This window comes from Phascolarctos cinereus, unplaced genomic scaffold (assembly GCF_003287225.1).
Source record: "Phascolarctos cinereus isolate Bilbo 61053 unplaced genomic scaffold, phaCin_HiC Scaffold_4;HRSCAF=312, whole genome shotgun sequence".
Taxonomy (NCBI): Eukaryota; Metazoa; Chordata; class Mammalia; order Diprotodontia; family Phascolarctidae; genus Phascolarctos; species Phascolarctos cinereus.
The window spans coordinates 479602809-479620833 of record NW_027555847.1 but is presented as its reverse complement, the minus strand read 5'-3'; the positions used below and the strand labels follow the sequence as shown (position 1 = coordinate 479620833).

General features: G+C 35.5%; 1 protein-coding gene across 3 annotated transcripts in view; it reads right to left on the bottom strand.

Moving 5' to 3' along the window:
* ATP6V1H (ATPase H+ transporting V1 subunit H) overlaps positions 1-18025 on the bottom strand; it is a 112011-nt gene that overhangs the window by 39731 nt on the left and 54255 nt on the right. For all 3 annotated transcript variants that reach the window (XR_013486223.1, XM_021005914.2, XM_021005913.2), the window contains 2 exons: positions 13647-13772; positions 1378-1479 (listed from right to left, as the gene is read on the bottom strand). Coding sequence is in view for 2 of the 3 variants with exons in the window: in XM_021005914.2 (XP_020861573.1) it covers positions 1378-1479; positions 13647-13772 (228 nt within the window). In the remaining variant the exon portion in view is untranslated. The remainder of the gene's footprint in view (positions 1-1377; positions 1480-13646; positions 13773-18025) is intronic.

Sequence of the window (18025 nt, the reverse complement as noted above, 5' to 3'; positions counted from 1 at the left end):
TTTATTACATATTTTCACATTAGTCTTGTTGTAAAGAAGAATTAGAACCAATAGGAAGAACCACAAGAAAGAAGAAACTAGACAAAACAGAAGAAAAAAAAGAGCAAATAGTATGCTTTGATCTGCATTCATAATCCATCACTGTTTGTCTGAATCCGGATAGCATTTTCCATCATGAGACTTTTGGAGATGTCTTAGATCCTTGCATTGCTGAAAAGAGCTAAGTCTATCAAAGTTAGTCATCACACAACATGGCTATTACTGTGTACAATGTTCTCCTGGTTCTGCTCACTTCACTCAGCGTTGGTCCATACAAGTCTTTCCAAGTTTTTCTGAAGTCTACTTGCTCATCATTTCTTATAGCACAATAGTATTCCATTACATTCATATACCACAACTTGTTCAGCCATTCCCCAGTTGATGGGCTTCCTCTCAATTTCCAATTCTTTGTCACCACAGAAGGAGCTGCTACAAGTATTTTTGTACATGTGGGTCCCTTTCCCATTTGTATGATCCCTTTGGGATATAGCCCTAGTAGTCCTATTGCTGGGTCAAAGAGTATGCACATTTTTGTAGCCCTGGAGTCAGGAAGACCTGAGTTAAAATCCAGCCTCAGACATTTGACACTAACTAGTTGTGTGACCTTAGGCAAGTCACTTAACCCCACTGCCTAGCCAAAAAAAAAAAAGGTAATTATCACCCTCTCACTTCTAGCCATGTTCCTTAACTGAAATGCTCTCCAAGAATCAACTTACTGAGTAATTCAAGTTGCCAGTAGAAATCCCTTCCTTCTCTGTGAAGACTTTCCTAATCATAAGAGACAGAACCCTCTATGAAATACAATCCCTAAAATGATAACTCACTAATCACCCTACAAAAAACTGCCTTTTGCATACAAATCATTTCACTTGTTTCTAACATTTATTAAAAGAAACCAACAATGGAACGGTCAAAGAGAAAAAAGAACGCAATACTGCAATGCTAGGAAGGTCAAGAAACTGGAATGCCCAATAGCAAAGAGACCGAGGCCAATGAGAAACAAGAAAAGGCCATGGGAGCAGAGACTGCAGCAGGCCACCTTACTGTAAGGCCACCATATTTCATCCCTTCTATTAGATGACAAGCTTTCTCACAAAAGGGGCTGTGTTGTTCTCCAACTCTCTATTTTCAATGCCTACCAGCACGATGCTTTATAGACAGCAGGAATTTAATTAATATTTGTTCAACTGAAAGAGTCAGCCATGAGTAAAGTGTAATGCAAATTGCCCTTCAAATATGAACACAAAATATTTTTAAAGAAATAAAAGAGGCTCCATTACAACATTAAAATAAAAATATTGATGCTAGTCATTTTTCAGATACTGAAAAGATGTTTACCGTTTGCCTCGTGGGTAATGTCGTACATATTCTCCCACATCATGAGCAGCAACAGCTAAGACCTGTGGATCATCTGACACCTCCAGAAGCTTTGTCAAGATCCTAAAAAAAAAATTTTAATATATTTTTTGTAAATTTTTTTCTTTAAACTTAAATACAAAAGGAGAAAAAAAACATGGCCATGTACACAGCAGAACACAGAGGATTCAATATAAAATAATAAATATCCATTTCAAGAAAACCTTTATAATAATTACTACACTTTGTTTTCAAAGCTGTCCAGCTTTTTCTTTTTTGCTTCCTTATAGGTTTTCTTTTGTTCTCTGCTGCACTCTTTTTACTCCCTCCCACCCTAAAGAAGGTTACAATTAAATGTGGCTACACACACACACACACACACACACACACACACATGAAGACCATACTATGCTTATTTCCACCTGTCATCTTTTTCTCTGGAAGTGGATAGCATCTTCCTTCCTAAGTCCAACTTTTTCCATGTTTTTCTAAATCAACCAGCTCATCATTTCCTATACCACAGCAATATTCCAACACAATCAGATCTTATCTGAGAGATCTATGAAAGCTTTTTCCCAATTTTCTGCATTCCTTCTATCTTTGGCTATGCAGGTTTTATTTATATAAGAAAATTTTAATTTAAAATAATCAAAATTATCCATTTTACATTTCAACATGCTACCTTATAGTTTGAGGTCTGATACTGCTGAATCTGTTTCCTTTACATCTTTTTTCCCTACTTTCTTTCAAGTTCCTGACCTTTTGTTCTTCCATATGAACTCTTCTAACTCAGTAAGATAATTTTTTTTAGTATTTTAATTGGGATGGCATTGAATAAATAGATTAGTTAGGTAAAATTGTCATTTTTTAAATTATATTGGCTTTACCTACCCATGAACAATAAACATTATTTCACTTATTTAGATCTAACTTTATTTGCATAAAAAGTGTTTGGTGTTTGTGGTCATATAGTTCATGTGTCTGTTTTGGCAGGTATACTCTCAAGTTTTTATATTATCTAGTTATTTTAAATGGTCTAAAACAATACTGAATAAAATTGCTGACACATGGTGTGGTTTCCCAATTTTAACTTTTGGTTAAATCTATTTTAACTTTAACTTTGAGATCATGTTAAAATTTGTCTTTACATGTAATTAGAAAAAATAAAATACTATTTTAAAAAGTTACAGAGAAAGGAAATTAAATACATGGTTCATCAAAAGACTGTAGGTCAATTGTTAGGTCTGTATCATAAAGGGATCCAAAAGAAAGAAAAATACGTATTTGTTCAAAAATATTTACAGCAGTTCTATTTGTGGTAGACAAGAATTGGTCAAGGGGGATACCATCAATCGAGGAATGGGTGAACAAGTTGTGGTATATAATTGTGATGGAATACTATCATGCTATAAAGAATGATGAGCAGGCAGACTTCAGAAAAACCTGGAGATACATATGAACTGATGCTGAGTGAAGTGAGCAGAACCAAGAGAACATCACACACAGTAATAGAAACATTGTACAATGAAGAACTGTGAATAACTTAGCTATTCTCAGCAACACAATGATCCAAGACGATCCTTAAGGACTCATGATAAAGCATGTTATCCACCTCCAGAGAAAGAACTAATATGGTTTGAGTACAGATTGAAGCATGCTATTTTTCTCTCTTTTGGTTCGCATTTTCTTGAGCAAAATGACTAACATGGAAATGTTTTACGTGACTGCACACATAAAATCTATATAGGATTGCTTACCATCTGGGGGGGAAGAGAAGGATAGAATTTGGAAATTTTTTAAACTGTTTTGGAGAAAAAAATTAGGGAAATTTACTGGGGAAAAAATAAAATTGTAATTGGGAGGAAAATAAAATACTATTTTTAAAAAGAAAAGGAAAAAAAACATAGGTCCATTTGGCTGGAATAGAGAATACATGAAGAGAAAAAATATGAGAGTTTGAATTAAATTGTGATGAGCTTAAAATGTCAGGCTGAGGAATCATCAGGACCATGATAACTGAATCCATGAGAACTGACAGAATCACCAAAGGAAAAAAATAAAGAGGGAGAAGAGAACAGGAAAGAATGCTGAGGGACATTCATGGTTAGTGAGGATTACTGAAAAAAGATGCAGCAAAGGAGACTGAGAAGGACCAAGAATCAACAGACAGTGGTGTCATGAAAAACTAGAGAGAATATCAAGATGACAATCTCAAAAATGGACAGAATGAAGAAGACAGGAAAGGGAATAAGGAAAGGGGCAAGCTCCCACAGGAGACAGAAACAACCAGATTAAGGTTACAAATGTGGGAAGAGGGAAGTTGGTCTTGGCAAGAAGGGTCACCTCTTTATCAGAGATCAAATCAAAGGTATTATCTAAGGTTATCTTCCATACATTCTGCATTCATTTTATTACTGAACTACACACACACACACACACACACACACACACATATATACACACACACATACATATATGCATATGTGTATATACATATACATGTGTGTATATATATATATATGCATATATATGTAATATGTATATAATATATTATATATATTGCCTACTTCCATAGTATGTAAGCTCCTGACAGGCACAGACTTTCTTTGTGTTTGTATCCCCAGTGCTTAGCACAGAGGCTGCCTCATACTAAATATTTAATAAATAAGGAATGTTGATTGACTGATGATCTAGAAAAGGTATGACCTACTATATATGAAGGAGTTCATGACAGATGGTCTCAAATTTTCTCATTAAAGTAAAAGACAAGAACCACTGCTGAAAGAGAGGAAAGCTAGTAGTGAAGAGTACTTGGAGAAGATTCTGGGAGGAATGTGATAGTAAATAAGGGGAAAAAAAATTGTAATGTAATAATTAGGTCCTAGTTAAGATTAGATAATGTCTTTACGGTAGGCCCTATCAGAATGGTTCAACAATATGCAAGTAGGAATGGAGAAAGTAGTTGGTGCCAATAATCCCATGCTCAAATTTAGAAAGACAAGAGGGTTGAGAGGATCTGAAAACAAGGACATTCAAGAGAAGAGGACAATATATTACTGAACTGGTGAATCACAGGATGAAGACTGTGGAGGGAGGAAAGAGGGATCAGAGCAAGATGGATTGGTAAAATAAGCAGTAGATGGGCATAGAGTATATTAGAGATGGCAGTTAGGCCAAAGGATAGATGCAATTAATCAGCATATATTTACTGAGCATCCACTATGTGCCAGGCACATAACTGTTAGGAATATGTAAAGGAAAAGACAGATGAATAGGAAATTATGATTAGAGTAGAATTACAATTAAGAGTTCAGAACTATAAAGGTGGCACAGTTATGGGGGATAGTAAGATCAATGGCATTCTCATCTATGTGAAGATGGGTGCGCCAAAATAAAGTGAAGAGCTAGGTCATGGGAGAGGAAGCTAAAGAATTAGGAAGCAAAAGTGTTTGAGGGAATCATCAAAAGGTATCCTAAAATTCCCCTCAGGGAAGACTAAGTCAGGTGCTGTACTCCTTGAAAAAGGAAGGAAAACAACCACAGGGTTCCTAAACCAAAGAAAGGGATGTAGACAGATGGACTGAGTGAATCTTAAAGGTGAAGTTGCAGAGTTATGGTGATGAATAAAGAGACTGGAAAGGGCAATGAAGAACAAGGTACATACCAATCACTCCTCTTGACCAGTAAGTCAGGGTCCATGAGAGGAACTCATGGTACTGGAGGGGGCATGGGGGGATGAAACATATTCTAGACAGAGCCAGGATTTTGTAAATGAAAAAAGATGGAAATAGAGTGAAAGGAAAAATTCTGGGCTCAAGACGAATTGACTAATGATAGAATGTGTTTCAGATGGCAAAGGTAGTGATGAGACAACTGTAGATAAACAAGCATAAAGCAGTCATAGCAGAGAAAGAAGTTTTTTCTTAGACAGGGACCTCTAAGTTACAGAGAAAAGAAGAGGTGGGAGAAGGACCATTTGTCTAGGACACCACCATGAAAGATCTTCTAACGACAATGGACAGTGTCAGTCTAGTCCCTCTCAGTACCAAGGGTTAAGGTAAAAACCTCAATGGTGCTGTTCAAACATAGTTCCTCTAAGAGCAACTCCTACTGATTTAACGACTCTTGGGTGGTCAAGTCTTTGCAAGGAAAATGTTATTCTGTCATTTACCTGACAGGAAGGGACTGTTTCATTTTTGTCTATCCCTAGCACCTAACACAGTGATAGATGGTCTCAATTTTCTCATTAAAGTAAAAGACAAGAACCACTGCTGAAAGAGAGGAAAGCTGGTAGTGAAGAGTACTTGAATCTTGGAGAAGATTACGAGAGGAAGGAATAAGTGGTAAAAAGGAAGAAGTGGTTCAGCGAGCTCTTGATGAATGCTTGTTAATTTATTAATCAACTGAGCAAGCTTGGTCTCTTGTTCCAGGAGGTTCTTTACTTTTTTGTAAACAGTATTTTACCTTCTCCAGTTATACGTAAAAAAAGTTTTTAACATCCATTTTTAATAAGACTTTGATTTTCAATTTTTTTTCTCCCTCCTTTCCTCCTCTCCCCTCCCCAAGCAATCTTATATCAGTTATACATGTGCAATCCTGTAAACACATTTCCACATTAGTCATGTTATGAAAGAAGAAACAGAACAAAAGGTAAAAGCCACAAAAAAAAGTGAAAATAGTATGCTTCAATTTGCATTCATAATCCATCATTCTTTCTCTGAATCGGGGTAGCATTTTCCATCATGAGCCTTTTGGAATTGTCTTGAATCATTTTATTGCTGAGAACAGCTTAGTCTATCAAAGTCAGTCACTGCACAATGGTGTTGTTACTGTGTACAATGTTCTCCTGGTTCTGCTCACTTCACTCAGCATCAGATCATGTAAGTCTTTCCAGGTTTTTCTGAAATCCACTTGCTCAACATTTCTTACAGCACAATAGTATTCCATTAAATTCATATACTACAGCTTGTTCAGCCATTCCCCAACTGATAAGCATTCCTTCAATTTCCATATCTTTGCTACCACAAAAAGAGCTGCTATAAATATTTTTGTACATGCAGGTCCTTTTCCCTTTTTTATGATCCCTTTGGAATATAGATCTAGTAATGGTATTGGTGGATCAAAAGGTATGCACAGTTTGACTGTCCTTTGGGCATAGTACCAAATTGCTCTCCAAAACAGTTGGATCAATTCACAACTCTACCTACAATGCATTAGTGTCCCAATTTTCCCACATCTCCAATAGTTATCATTTTCCTCTTCTGTCATATTAGCCAATTTGGCAAATGTGAGGTGGTACCTCAGAGTTGTTTTAATTTGTATTTCTCTTATCAATAGAGCATTTTTTCATATGACTATAGATAGCTTTAATTTCTTCATCTGAAAACTGCCTGTTCATATCCTTTGAACATTTATCAGTTGGGGAATGGCTTATATTCTTATAAATTTGACTGCATTCTCTACATATTAGAGAAATGAGGCCTTCATCAGAAATACTGTCTGTAAAAATTGTTTCCCATCTTTCTGCTTTCCTTCTAATCTTGGTTGCAATGGTTTTGTTTGTGCAAACCCTTTTTAGTTTAATGTAATCAAAATTACCCATTTTGCATTTCATAATGTTTCCTATCTCGTTTGGTCATAAATTCTGCCCTTTTCCATAGATCTGAAAGGTAAACTATTCCTTGCTCTCCTAATTTGCTTATGGTATCACCCTTTATGTCTGAATCATGTATCCACCTTGATCTTATCTTGGTAAACGGTGTGAGATGTTGGTCTATGCGTAGTTTCTGCCATACTATTTTCCAATTTTTCCCAGCAGTTTTTGTCAAATAGTAACTGGAGTCTCTGGATTTATCAAACAGTAGATTACTATAATCATTTACTAGTGTGTCTTGCGTACCTAATCTATTCCACTGATCCACCACTCTATTTCTTAGCCAGTACAAAGTAGTTTTGATGATTATGGTATGGCTAGGACACCTTCCTTTGCATTTTTTTTTCATTAATTCCCTTGATATTCTTGACCTTTTGTTCTTCCAGATGAAATTTGTCATTTTTTCTAGCTCTATAAAATAATTTTTGGTAGTTTGATTGGCATGACACTAATAAACTAATTTAGGTAGAATTGTTATTTTTATTATATTAGCTTGGCCTACTACACATCCATGAGCAACAACATGTTTCCAGTTGTTTAGATCTGACTTTATTTGCATGAAAAGTGTTTTGTAATTGTGTTCATATAGTTCCTCGGTTTGTCTCAGCAAGTAAATTCCCAAATATTTTATACTGTCTACATTGATTTTAAATGGAATTTCTCTTTTTATCTCTTCTTGTTGAGCTCTGATGTAACATATAGAAACGCTGATGATTTATATGTCTTTATTTTATATCCTACAACTTTGCTAAAAGCGTTGATTATTTTAAGTCATTTTAGTTGATTCTCTAGAATTCTCTAAATATACCATCATATCATCTGCACAGTCATAGTTTATTTCTTCATTGTCTATTCTAATTCCTTTCATTTCCTTTTCTTTTCTTGTTTTTTAAATTTGAGCTCTGCTTCTGGGATACCGGGGGCACTGTCCCAAGCTTCTTGCACGGGGGGCCAAGGGCCTGGTCACTCGTTTTCTGAGTCAGGGCCTCTGGAGTTGGTGACTTGCCCACTGCACTAGGGTGGCCTGGCCTAGTTGCACCTGTTATGCCCTGAGTCCTGGGGCTGAAGGCTGGCCTGCTGTGCCCTGGTCTGCTGAGCCAGAACCATGGAGCCTCAGTTGCTGATCTGTGCTGTAACTAAGAGTATCCCACTGGTTTGCCCAAACACCACCTGTGCTGGGCTGTGCTCCCCTTTTACCCAAATGAGACAGACCTTTTCTGTAGTCCTTCTAAGTTATCTTGGGCTGGAAAACTGTTTCACTCCATCATTTTTCAGATTCTGTCACTCCAGAATTCTTATAGAGGCTTGATTTAACACTGCTTCTGAGGGAAACTGGGGAGAGCTCAAGCAACTTCCTGGCCTCTCTGCCATTTTGGCTCAGCCCCCAGGAGGCTCTTCTCTTTAGTATTTAAGAGGTACCAGTACCTCGGCACTCCATGGGCTTTGTCAAGGACTTGGTATTCATTAGTCTCCAAAAAGCCAAGCAAAGGTGCCAAATCTCCCTTTGGTATAGAAATGTACTGAAAATGTTCTTTATACAGTACTACCATATGCATATTTAGAGACTACAAATAGTTGGTGGCCATATGCCCATATCTTTCTGCCTGAAGATTCCCATAAAGAAATATAAATTTCTTGGTACCTTCAGACATTAGGATGGCATTAACTGTACAGACATCTATATAAAGAAAAGGCTGGCAGGTAGATGGCACAGTGGATATAACACCGGGCCTGGAGTCAGGAAACCAGAGTTCAACTCCAGCCTTAGATACTTACTAGCTGTATGACCCTAGGCAAGTCACTTAACTCTATCTGACTTGGTTTTCTCACCTGTAAAATGAGCTGGAAAAGGATATGGCATACAATTTCAGTATCTCTGCCAAGAAAACTGCAATAAGAGGCCATAAAGAGTGGGATATAACTGAAATGACTCAACAATAACAACTATATCAAGAAGGCCTCATCCACGAGTATGTGCTTGGCCCCTGGCCAGGCCTTTTTTCTGAGGCTCTGGTCCAGGACAAGATTCTGGAAGGAAAAGGCAAGTTATCTGTTCACTTGATTATGGAGGGCAAAGGCTTTATTTCTTTTCTTAAAGAACAGTTCAGTGCAGGGTGGTGGTATAGGTAGTAGTTACATTCAGTTTTGTTGTCTGACTCATAAGCTGTGTGACCTAAATAAGTCACTTAACCTCTGTTTGCCTTACCTCTAAGGTTTTATGTAAGGATAAAATGAGATATTTGTAAAGCACCCTGCAAACCTTAACACACATATGATTGTTGTTATTATTGTTGCTGTTGTCATTGGTATTATTACTATTAGTGTTGTTTGTTATTGTTATTATTATTACACATAAGGAAGTAGGTTCCAGAGTGAGACAGCATCCCAAACCTGTACTTGACAGAAGCTAGGAGTAGGACTCTCCTCTTCTACATTCACTGATAAGAGGAATGGGTGCTAATATAGAAGATAAAATGGGACTGGCAACTACCACCTACCTACTTTAGTTTTATGGATGGCTTAATGAAACATTATTATTTACTAAGACAGTAACGAGTGCTCAGTGCTAAAAGAAGAATAAGACCTTGTTGCAGTCTTTTTTTTAACGTTTTTTTTCAATTAACAAAAATCTGATTGCTTCTTTAGAAACTGCCTTTTTATATCCTTTGGCCATTTATCATCTGGGAATCTTTTATTTTTATAAATTTTGACCCATTCTTTTGTGTATCTTGAAAATGAGACCATTATCAAAGAAACTTGCTACACAGATTTCTCTTCATCATCAATTTTCTGTTTCCATTATCATTTTAGCTGTGTTGGTTTAGACTGCACAAAAACTTTTAAGTTTTACTAACCAAAATTGTCTATTTTATTTTCTGTGATACTCTATTCCTTGATTGGTCATACCTATCCACAAATATGTAGAATAATTCCTTCCTTTGCCCTCTGTGAAATCAGTCTTTATGTATGAGTTACATATCCATTTAGAGTTTATCTTGGTAAATGGTACAAAATACTGGTCTAAGCTTAGATTCTGCCACCTTTCTGGTAGAGATGGGCCTTGAACACAGATCTTCCTGGTTCCAAGAGCAGTTTTCTATCTACTATACCATATCGCCTCTCAATGTCTCTATTTTGCAAAAATGGAGCTCTTGTTTTAGGGTCTTTTGTACTAACAAATAAGCATTAAGTTGGATAAATATTTAACATTACTCAGATACTTTTCTGTCAAATTAAGGGAAGGAAAAAAAAGGGATAGACTGATAAGTAAATGTAAAACTTAGCAAGTAGAACCTTGCCTTAAATAAATGTCAAAAGTACAAGGTAATATTTTCATTATGTACCAAAAAGAAACACAAGAAGCTTGCTATTAAGTCTTTTATGAATAAAGATGACTTAGAAGTTGACACTACTGATAGCTTAGAGAATAATTCTTAATAGTTCTGATGTTCAAAAACAGCACTTTCAATGGGCAGAGGCATTTTTTATCTCTGAAAGGCCTAAAATATTTTTTTTTTCCAATTAGGAATTTACTGGCTAAATGATTTATTACTGCTTCTGGTATATTTTTGACTAAGTAAAGGCAGAACATGAAATATGCAACTTGTGACCTGAAAATCTGGCTTGGTAACTACACTGAGGAAATGCGCACAGAAATAATAATCTCAACTTCAGGCCTTTGACCACAGAAAACAATTATACACATAGCATTATTCTTTTTCTGATTACCACAGTAAGTATACACCTGTCATTGGATAGTACTCATACAACAGCACTGAAATGAGGTTCTACATACATGCTTATAAAACTATGAATATACTTATGTATTCCATGCCAAAAGAAAATACATACATTTCAGAATCAGCTTGAATAACAAATGTTAACAGTTAGGGAGATAAAACCCCAGAACCTCAGGAGCAATTTAAATTGTGTCAGAGTTATAAAAGTGTGAGAATATTAATTTTGGGCCCATATAGGAAAATGCCTGCAAACCAGTACATGCTTGGTGCTTTTCCCAAATGTTGCTAAAACCAGCATACAAATAGGTATCGCAACTATTGTGATCAGCACCACCACTAACTAAGGTGGCTATGGATCTTCTCCTTCCCCAACCCAACCCCCATTGCTACACTCCTTGATTCCCACCAGGCATTAGATGCTGTACTCCAAAACAATGTCCAGTTCTGTCAGAGGCAATCCAGAATCCCACTGCACTCTGACCCTTGAATCCACTATCTCGTTTCTTAAAGACCATCTGCTCTATCTTTGCTGCCCAAGGTCCTTGGGGACTTGCCATCTCCCCTGCTACTTGCATTCTGAACCTAGGTACCATTTGGCCTTTCTGTCACCATAAAACTGAGCCATCCTTTATGTATTATCTCACAAGAACAGTGACTGTCTTGGTTTTTCTATTTGTATCTCTAGTACTTAAGGAAGTACTTGGCATATAGTAAGTGTTGTGTCTGCTTTTTCATTCCATTCCATTCCAGCTAAGAGGCCATCCACATGTAGCAAGCTGGAGAGGAGGGGGATCCCATGGCAGGAAAGGAAGTATTTGATTCCTACAGACAGGCAGATTTGAACACTTCCCTCTCATCTCCAGTAAGCCTAAAGGTTTAACTAAAAAGTAAGTTAAAAATTGATTCTACAATACGTTATTTCGAGAATTATAGCAAATTTGTTGTTCAATCATTCAGTCATGTCAGAGTCTTCATGACCCTATGGACCATATTGTCCATGGGGTTTTCTTGGCAAGGATACTGGAGTGGTCTGCCATTTCCTTCTCTGGTGGATTAAAGCAAACAGAGGTTAAGTGACCTGCCCAGGCTCACACAGCTATCAAGTATCTGAGGCCTGATTCGAACCTAGGTCTTCCTGACTCCAGGCCCACCACTTTATTCACTATCCTTTGAAATTAGTACCATTATTTTTAATTATACCAAAAAAATGCAACAACCAACATACATATGTATGAAGCCTTAAACATTTATTATATTATTTGAGCCTTTTTTGAGCCTCACAACCACCCTAATAAGGTAGGAATTACAAGGAGTATTAGACTCATTTTTCAAATGAGGAAATTGAGTCTCAGAAATTGCCTACTGTCATATAGCTAGTAAGTGTCAGGGACATAACTGAACAGAGCTCTTCCAGTTCCCAAATCAACACTAGATCCACTACACAAAAGTGCTTTCCAATATGTTCGTGAACTGCCTTTTCTTTAAAAAGTGACACTTGAAATTAAACATAATACACCAATAACACCATATTAAAACTGTATACAAGATAAATAACAACTTTAAAATAGACTAATAGCATAAGTAGTTCAAATGTCAGGAAATACTTAATTTATTAAAATGAAAATTTAAATTAATTAAATCAAAATAACTGATATAAAGTCAATCAACATTTATTAAGTACATATTATTTACAAGGCCCTGTGGAACATAATTAGGGCTACAAAGACAAAATAAGATATAGTTTCTGTCCTCAAGAAGCTTACTTGCATATTCATATATATGAATAAATAATTATGATATAAAACTTAAGAATTCTTTCCTTTTATTGCCCCTAGCCTTTTTTGTAATCTTACTTACATACATACCTGAAACAAAAATTGTATCTGCAGAAGCTACATTTCTTTATATCCTGAATTGTTAGCACATAACCTACAGTAAAATATGTTGCATGGTAAATGATTATTGATAATTGCAATTTTTATAACACAAGGAGGGCTTTAGAAATCTTCATTAAAAAAGTAAAATTAAATCAATATAAACTTTAGTTCAACCTGCAGATAACTTTAGTCATCACTGTCCATTAGCACACATGTGATCTTGAAGAAATGACAACTACCTCAACTTCCTCACATTTATAGAGTTCTGCAAGGTTTACAAAATATTTTCTCACAACTTTACAAACAAGGTCACAAAACATAAATCTTTTCTTGTTTTAAGATAGAAATATCATAAGAGAGCAAAGATTCTGCTCTATTACTTTCCTTCAAGCTAACAATTCATAAAATAGAGGTATTTTTAAGTTGAATTTTCAGTCAACATAAAAGCAAATCAAGGATAGCTTCGCCTTAGATAAAAGGATTTTGTAATAAATGCTTTCCTTGGTATTAGATATGTATTTTGGTCAGATCTGGATTTCTTGTGAGTTGTTCACTATATCACAATTATTTACATGAAAGATATCATAAGCAAATAAGTCATTTTAAAATATTTAACATATATAAATATAAAAGATTTAAGTACCATCAGGTGTTATTAGAAATATGTACATCAAAGTCCTCCCAAAATGAACCTAGATCCATGAATCAATTCTCTGGCCAAAAGGTAGCATATACTTAGCACATATCCTGTTTTTATCTGTGACCATGCCATGTCCTTCACTCCAATAGAATGTAAGCAACTGCAGAACAAATTGTCTCACTTTTGCCTCTGTATTTCCAGTGTCTGGAATATAGTAGGTACTTAACAAATGCTTGCTAATTTAAAACGTTTAAAGAAACATAAATTAATTTCAATCTAAAGAATCTAAATATGAAGCATGATTCAAGGTCAAATTTTTTTTTAATAGATTAAGAACTTACTTCAACAGCTCATAGTTCTTTTCATTTAACCTCGCAGCATTCTCCCTCCAAAATTTCTCTGATTTGTGAACAGGGCTCCATTCCAGCCTTCCCGACTTGAGTTCTGAACTGTATTCATCAAATGAGCTATAAAAATATTTTTTAAAGAAATTTAAAAAGTTAAGTCTCTAATAATTCACAGCCTGAGCCAAAAGGTTTTCCCCATTACCCCTAAATTCAAATATTCTGAACTTTAAGTGAGATATATACAAAAATAAGGAAACTACTAACAGTGAAAAGTTAGTATCTTTTACAAAATTTAAATAAAATTCACTATCAGGACAGTATGGCACCACACATGAATAAGTATATGAAGTCACAAGATAGTAGAACTGGAAAAGACAAGAGGCTCACAGATTTAGACCAGATAGGACCTCTGTGATAATCTAAACTCTTCATTTACAGATGGGAAAACTGAGACACAAAGAAGATGATTCAACTACAAGTCAAAGAGGTATTGAGACAGAGCTGGCACATGACCTCATGTCCTCTGCCCCCAAATCTGATGCTACTTTCACTGTAAAACCTAATCATAAGTATGAAATGTTACAGTCAAGCTAAAATGCTTTGTATGAAGTAGATCACACCCAAAATCAGTTTCTGTCTTTCAATTCTTTACGAGGAAATAGACTAAGTAAACAAAATTATGTAACACTAGGAGGCAGAGGGGTGTATATATGACTTCACAAGTATAAGTGAGACTTGATAATATGGGATTCACAATTAGAATATATCAGAGGAAAAATATATACCTTTGTCATTTTAAAAGAACAAAGAACTATTTTCAACTACTTGAAGGCCCCTTTGTAAGAGGACCTAAGCAATTTTATAATTAAAAAAAAAAAAACAAAAACCACCATGCCAGAGACAGAAGTAGGAACAAAGGGAAAAAAATCCAGAGGCAGATTTCAGTTCTATTAAGTGAAAAGGTTTCCTTATAAGTAGCAAAAGTGGAATGGGCTACCTTGATAGTGAGGGAATTTCCTCATCTCTGGAGGTCCAGTAGAGCTTATATGACTTCCTCTTGGAGATGTTATAGAAAGAATTCTTGCTATATTTTGAACTAGATGACTAGACCTAAATGATATTCTGTGATTCAATGAAATCTAATTGAGGGGAAGGTGAAGTAGCCCTATTATGTAAAGTACAAATACCTTTTAAATACATGAATGACGGGAAGGCATAGTGCAGAAGATTTGGTTGAAAATTGAAGGCAAGGAACAGGTAGTCAGTCAACAAACATTCCTTCAGTGTTCACCATGCATCAGAAATAGAAAATTATATAGCTGTGTGACATAAGCAAGAAAACTGGTAGATGTAAGATAAAGTAATTAAAGAAGAATTTCTCAGCTATCCAAACAACTAGTTGAAGTCTCTTCTGCTAAATACAGAGTGGCAGATAAATTGATAGAGTGTCTTTCTGATAATTTGAGATGTTCATAGATACAAGATACACTGAAAAGAATCTTGAATTGAATCCAGATAACCAAGAAAGAAATGACTGTTGGAAGAGGATGCAAATGGAACCTACTGAGTAAACATTTATAATTAAAGTTTGTGACAGACAAGCAGTGAAACTCTGAATATAAAAATATGCCCTAAAAATTAGGAGACAGATTTCAAAAGTTTAAATAAAAGATAGTCATGATCCCATGTGGTCATGGGCTCTAAAAAGAAATTAAAATCTCTCAAAAATTAAATTTTTATGAAGGATGAAGGAAATGAGGAGCCACATAAAAGGATGTATATAATTTAATGGGAGCTCTCTGATGAGCCTAAGTTTTTGAAGGTCATATATAAAATACAGAAACAGGGGTCACATAACCAAGAAAGAATGAAAGAGTGGAATGGGTCAATAAGAAAAGGGTCAGAAGGATATAAATGAGAACAGACTTGTGAAAAAGAAAATAAAAAGTGTTTTTAAAAAAAGTTCTTACTACTACAAGAAGGAAAAATTAGGAAGGGAAAAGCAACTGATAAAGATAATGTAGGAGGCAAAGACAAACTTTTCAAATATCTCTTTTGCTTCTGTCTTCTTAATTATGAGGAACTATATTTTTACTGGAAAAGGAAGATAGAACAAACATGGTTAAGGGAGAATAGGACAGGTAGGGCAAAAAGCAAGCAAGTTCAAATCTAGGAAATTATATCTGCTTTTCTGAATCCACGAATCAAAAATGCTGGGAGAAAAATATATATATTCTTAATTTTTCATCATGAAACCAGAATCAAACACCTTTAAAGATCTGTCAATAATGAAGACATTCCAGAACACTGGAGATGATTAAATGCCCCAATTTTGATAGGGGAAAAGGATAAATTCCAAAAACTATAAACCAATGTACTTGATAAAAGTCCCCAGTAAAATTCTTGGACAGATTATCAAGTAAATATTTACATCTTTAGGTATTCAAAAAATGTGATTGTCTTTAAGTTATCTGAGGAACTGTCAGCAGAAGGAGAGGTTTTGCTCTGCTTAGCCCACAGAAGAACAATGGGTATAAGTTTCAAAGAAAAGTATTCAGATTTGATATAACCAAAAATTTGCTTAAAATTAAAACTATCCAGTGGTGGAAAGGGCAAGTTTAAGCTTTGAAGCTTTGTGTATGATATAAAAGGGATTCTTATTCAGAAAAAGGTTAGATTAGGTGATCTCTCTAGTCCCTTCCAACTTTGAAATTCTGTATTTCTAAATATGAATTGTAATGGGATAAATATAAGCCCTGAACATAGATACAAAGAATCTAGTACAAGAATATGGAATGAAATGAAGACTAGAAAGCAGTTAACGTGTTGAGAAAAATACATGAAGAGTTTTAGGTTTAGCCATCCTTTTCTGAACCCACCTGATCCCCAACCCTCCCCACCCAGGTAAGAGGAAGAGGAGGAATTAATGGGCTCCTAATGTTAACAGGGTAGAAAGAAGCTTGGCCTTTAAGACAAGAACAGCTAGGTTGGAATCTTGACTCCAACACATACTAGCTGTGAGAAAGTCACTGAACTTCTCAGCGGCTCCAGGAAAAACTCTCAGGCTATAACTGGCAACTGAGTAGATAAGTCACTTAAGTGAGTTTCTCAACCAGATTTCCCTATGCCCACAGTCCTCAAACTTTTTGGTCTCAGGACCCCGTTACACACATAAAAATTACTGAGGAATCCCAAAGAGCTTTTGTTTATGTGGGTCATATCTAAATATATTTACCATATTAAAAATTAAAACCTATTAGTATTATTATGAAAATAACTTTGACTTCACAGATACCCTCAAAGGGTGGTCTTCTTGAGAACTACTACCCTTTATTGATAAAATGATAGGTCTGCACACCCAAAAAGGTGGGGGGATAATCTCATACTGTATTAATAGAAGTACAGTACCCAAAACAAGAGAGTTAATAGTCTCACTTTGCACTACTCAAATTTCATATTTTATATTCATAAGCTGAAGCATATCTATGGAGAAGTGTACTGGATAGTAAAAGGACCTCTGATTCACTTACAAAGTAGTGTTTTAACCTAAAAAAAAATGACAACTTAGCTGGGGAAGGGGAGGGAGAGCATAATACCTGTCAATTAGTGGGGAGATTAGACTAAATCTATATTAAGTCCACAATGCAGACCCAGGATGAATAAATAGGAGTTACAAAAAGATAAATTTTGGTTCAGTGACAGAAAGAACTTCCTAACAATTAAGAATGCTTGAAAATGGAATGGGGTATTTTGTGAGACATTGAGTCTCCTACTACTACAGGTGTTCAAGCAGAAACTGGAGGACCATTTATCCGCAATGTACAGGGAATTCATGAAAAAAGTAACAAGTTGAACTAAACAACCTCCTAGGCCCCTTTCACCACTAAAATTTCTATGATCATAAATACAAAAACATGAATGCAATATTGTCAATTTACATTTTTGCCACAAATTCAGAACTTGAACAATGTCTTTAGGCACTAAACTCTTTGGTTTAAAATTAATAATTAGCTGTTAGAAGCGGATGGCTTTTAAAATCTCCAACTGTTCTGAACAAAGTATCACTTATGTCTCCATGCTATCCTCAAACTGTACTGTAGGAAGTAACTGACATTTAGGTGCAAAGAAAGCAAATGAGTCAGGAGAGGAGAGAAAGAGAACCAAGTTTTCTATTTATCACCAGGACAGTCATCAGTTAAAGGACTCGGGTACATGAGCACATGTTCCTATATTTCAGGTCCAATGATATCAGAAAAAAAAAACAGTTTAAAAGACATTTGATGAGCATTGTCATCTTTACCTTAATAAGTACTCAGGAAAATGTGTGTTATGAGGACTTCGTGGCAAAGGTACTAACCAAGCCCAGGGCTCAG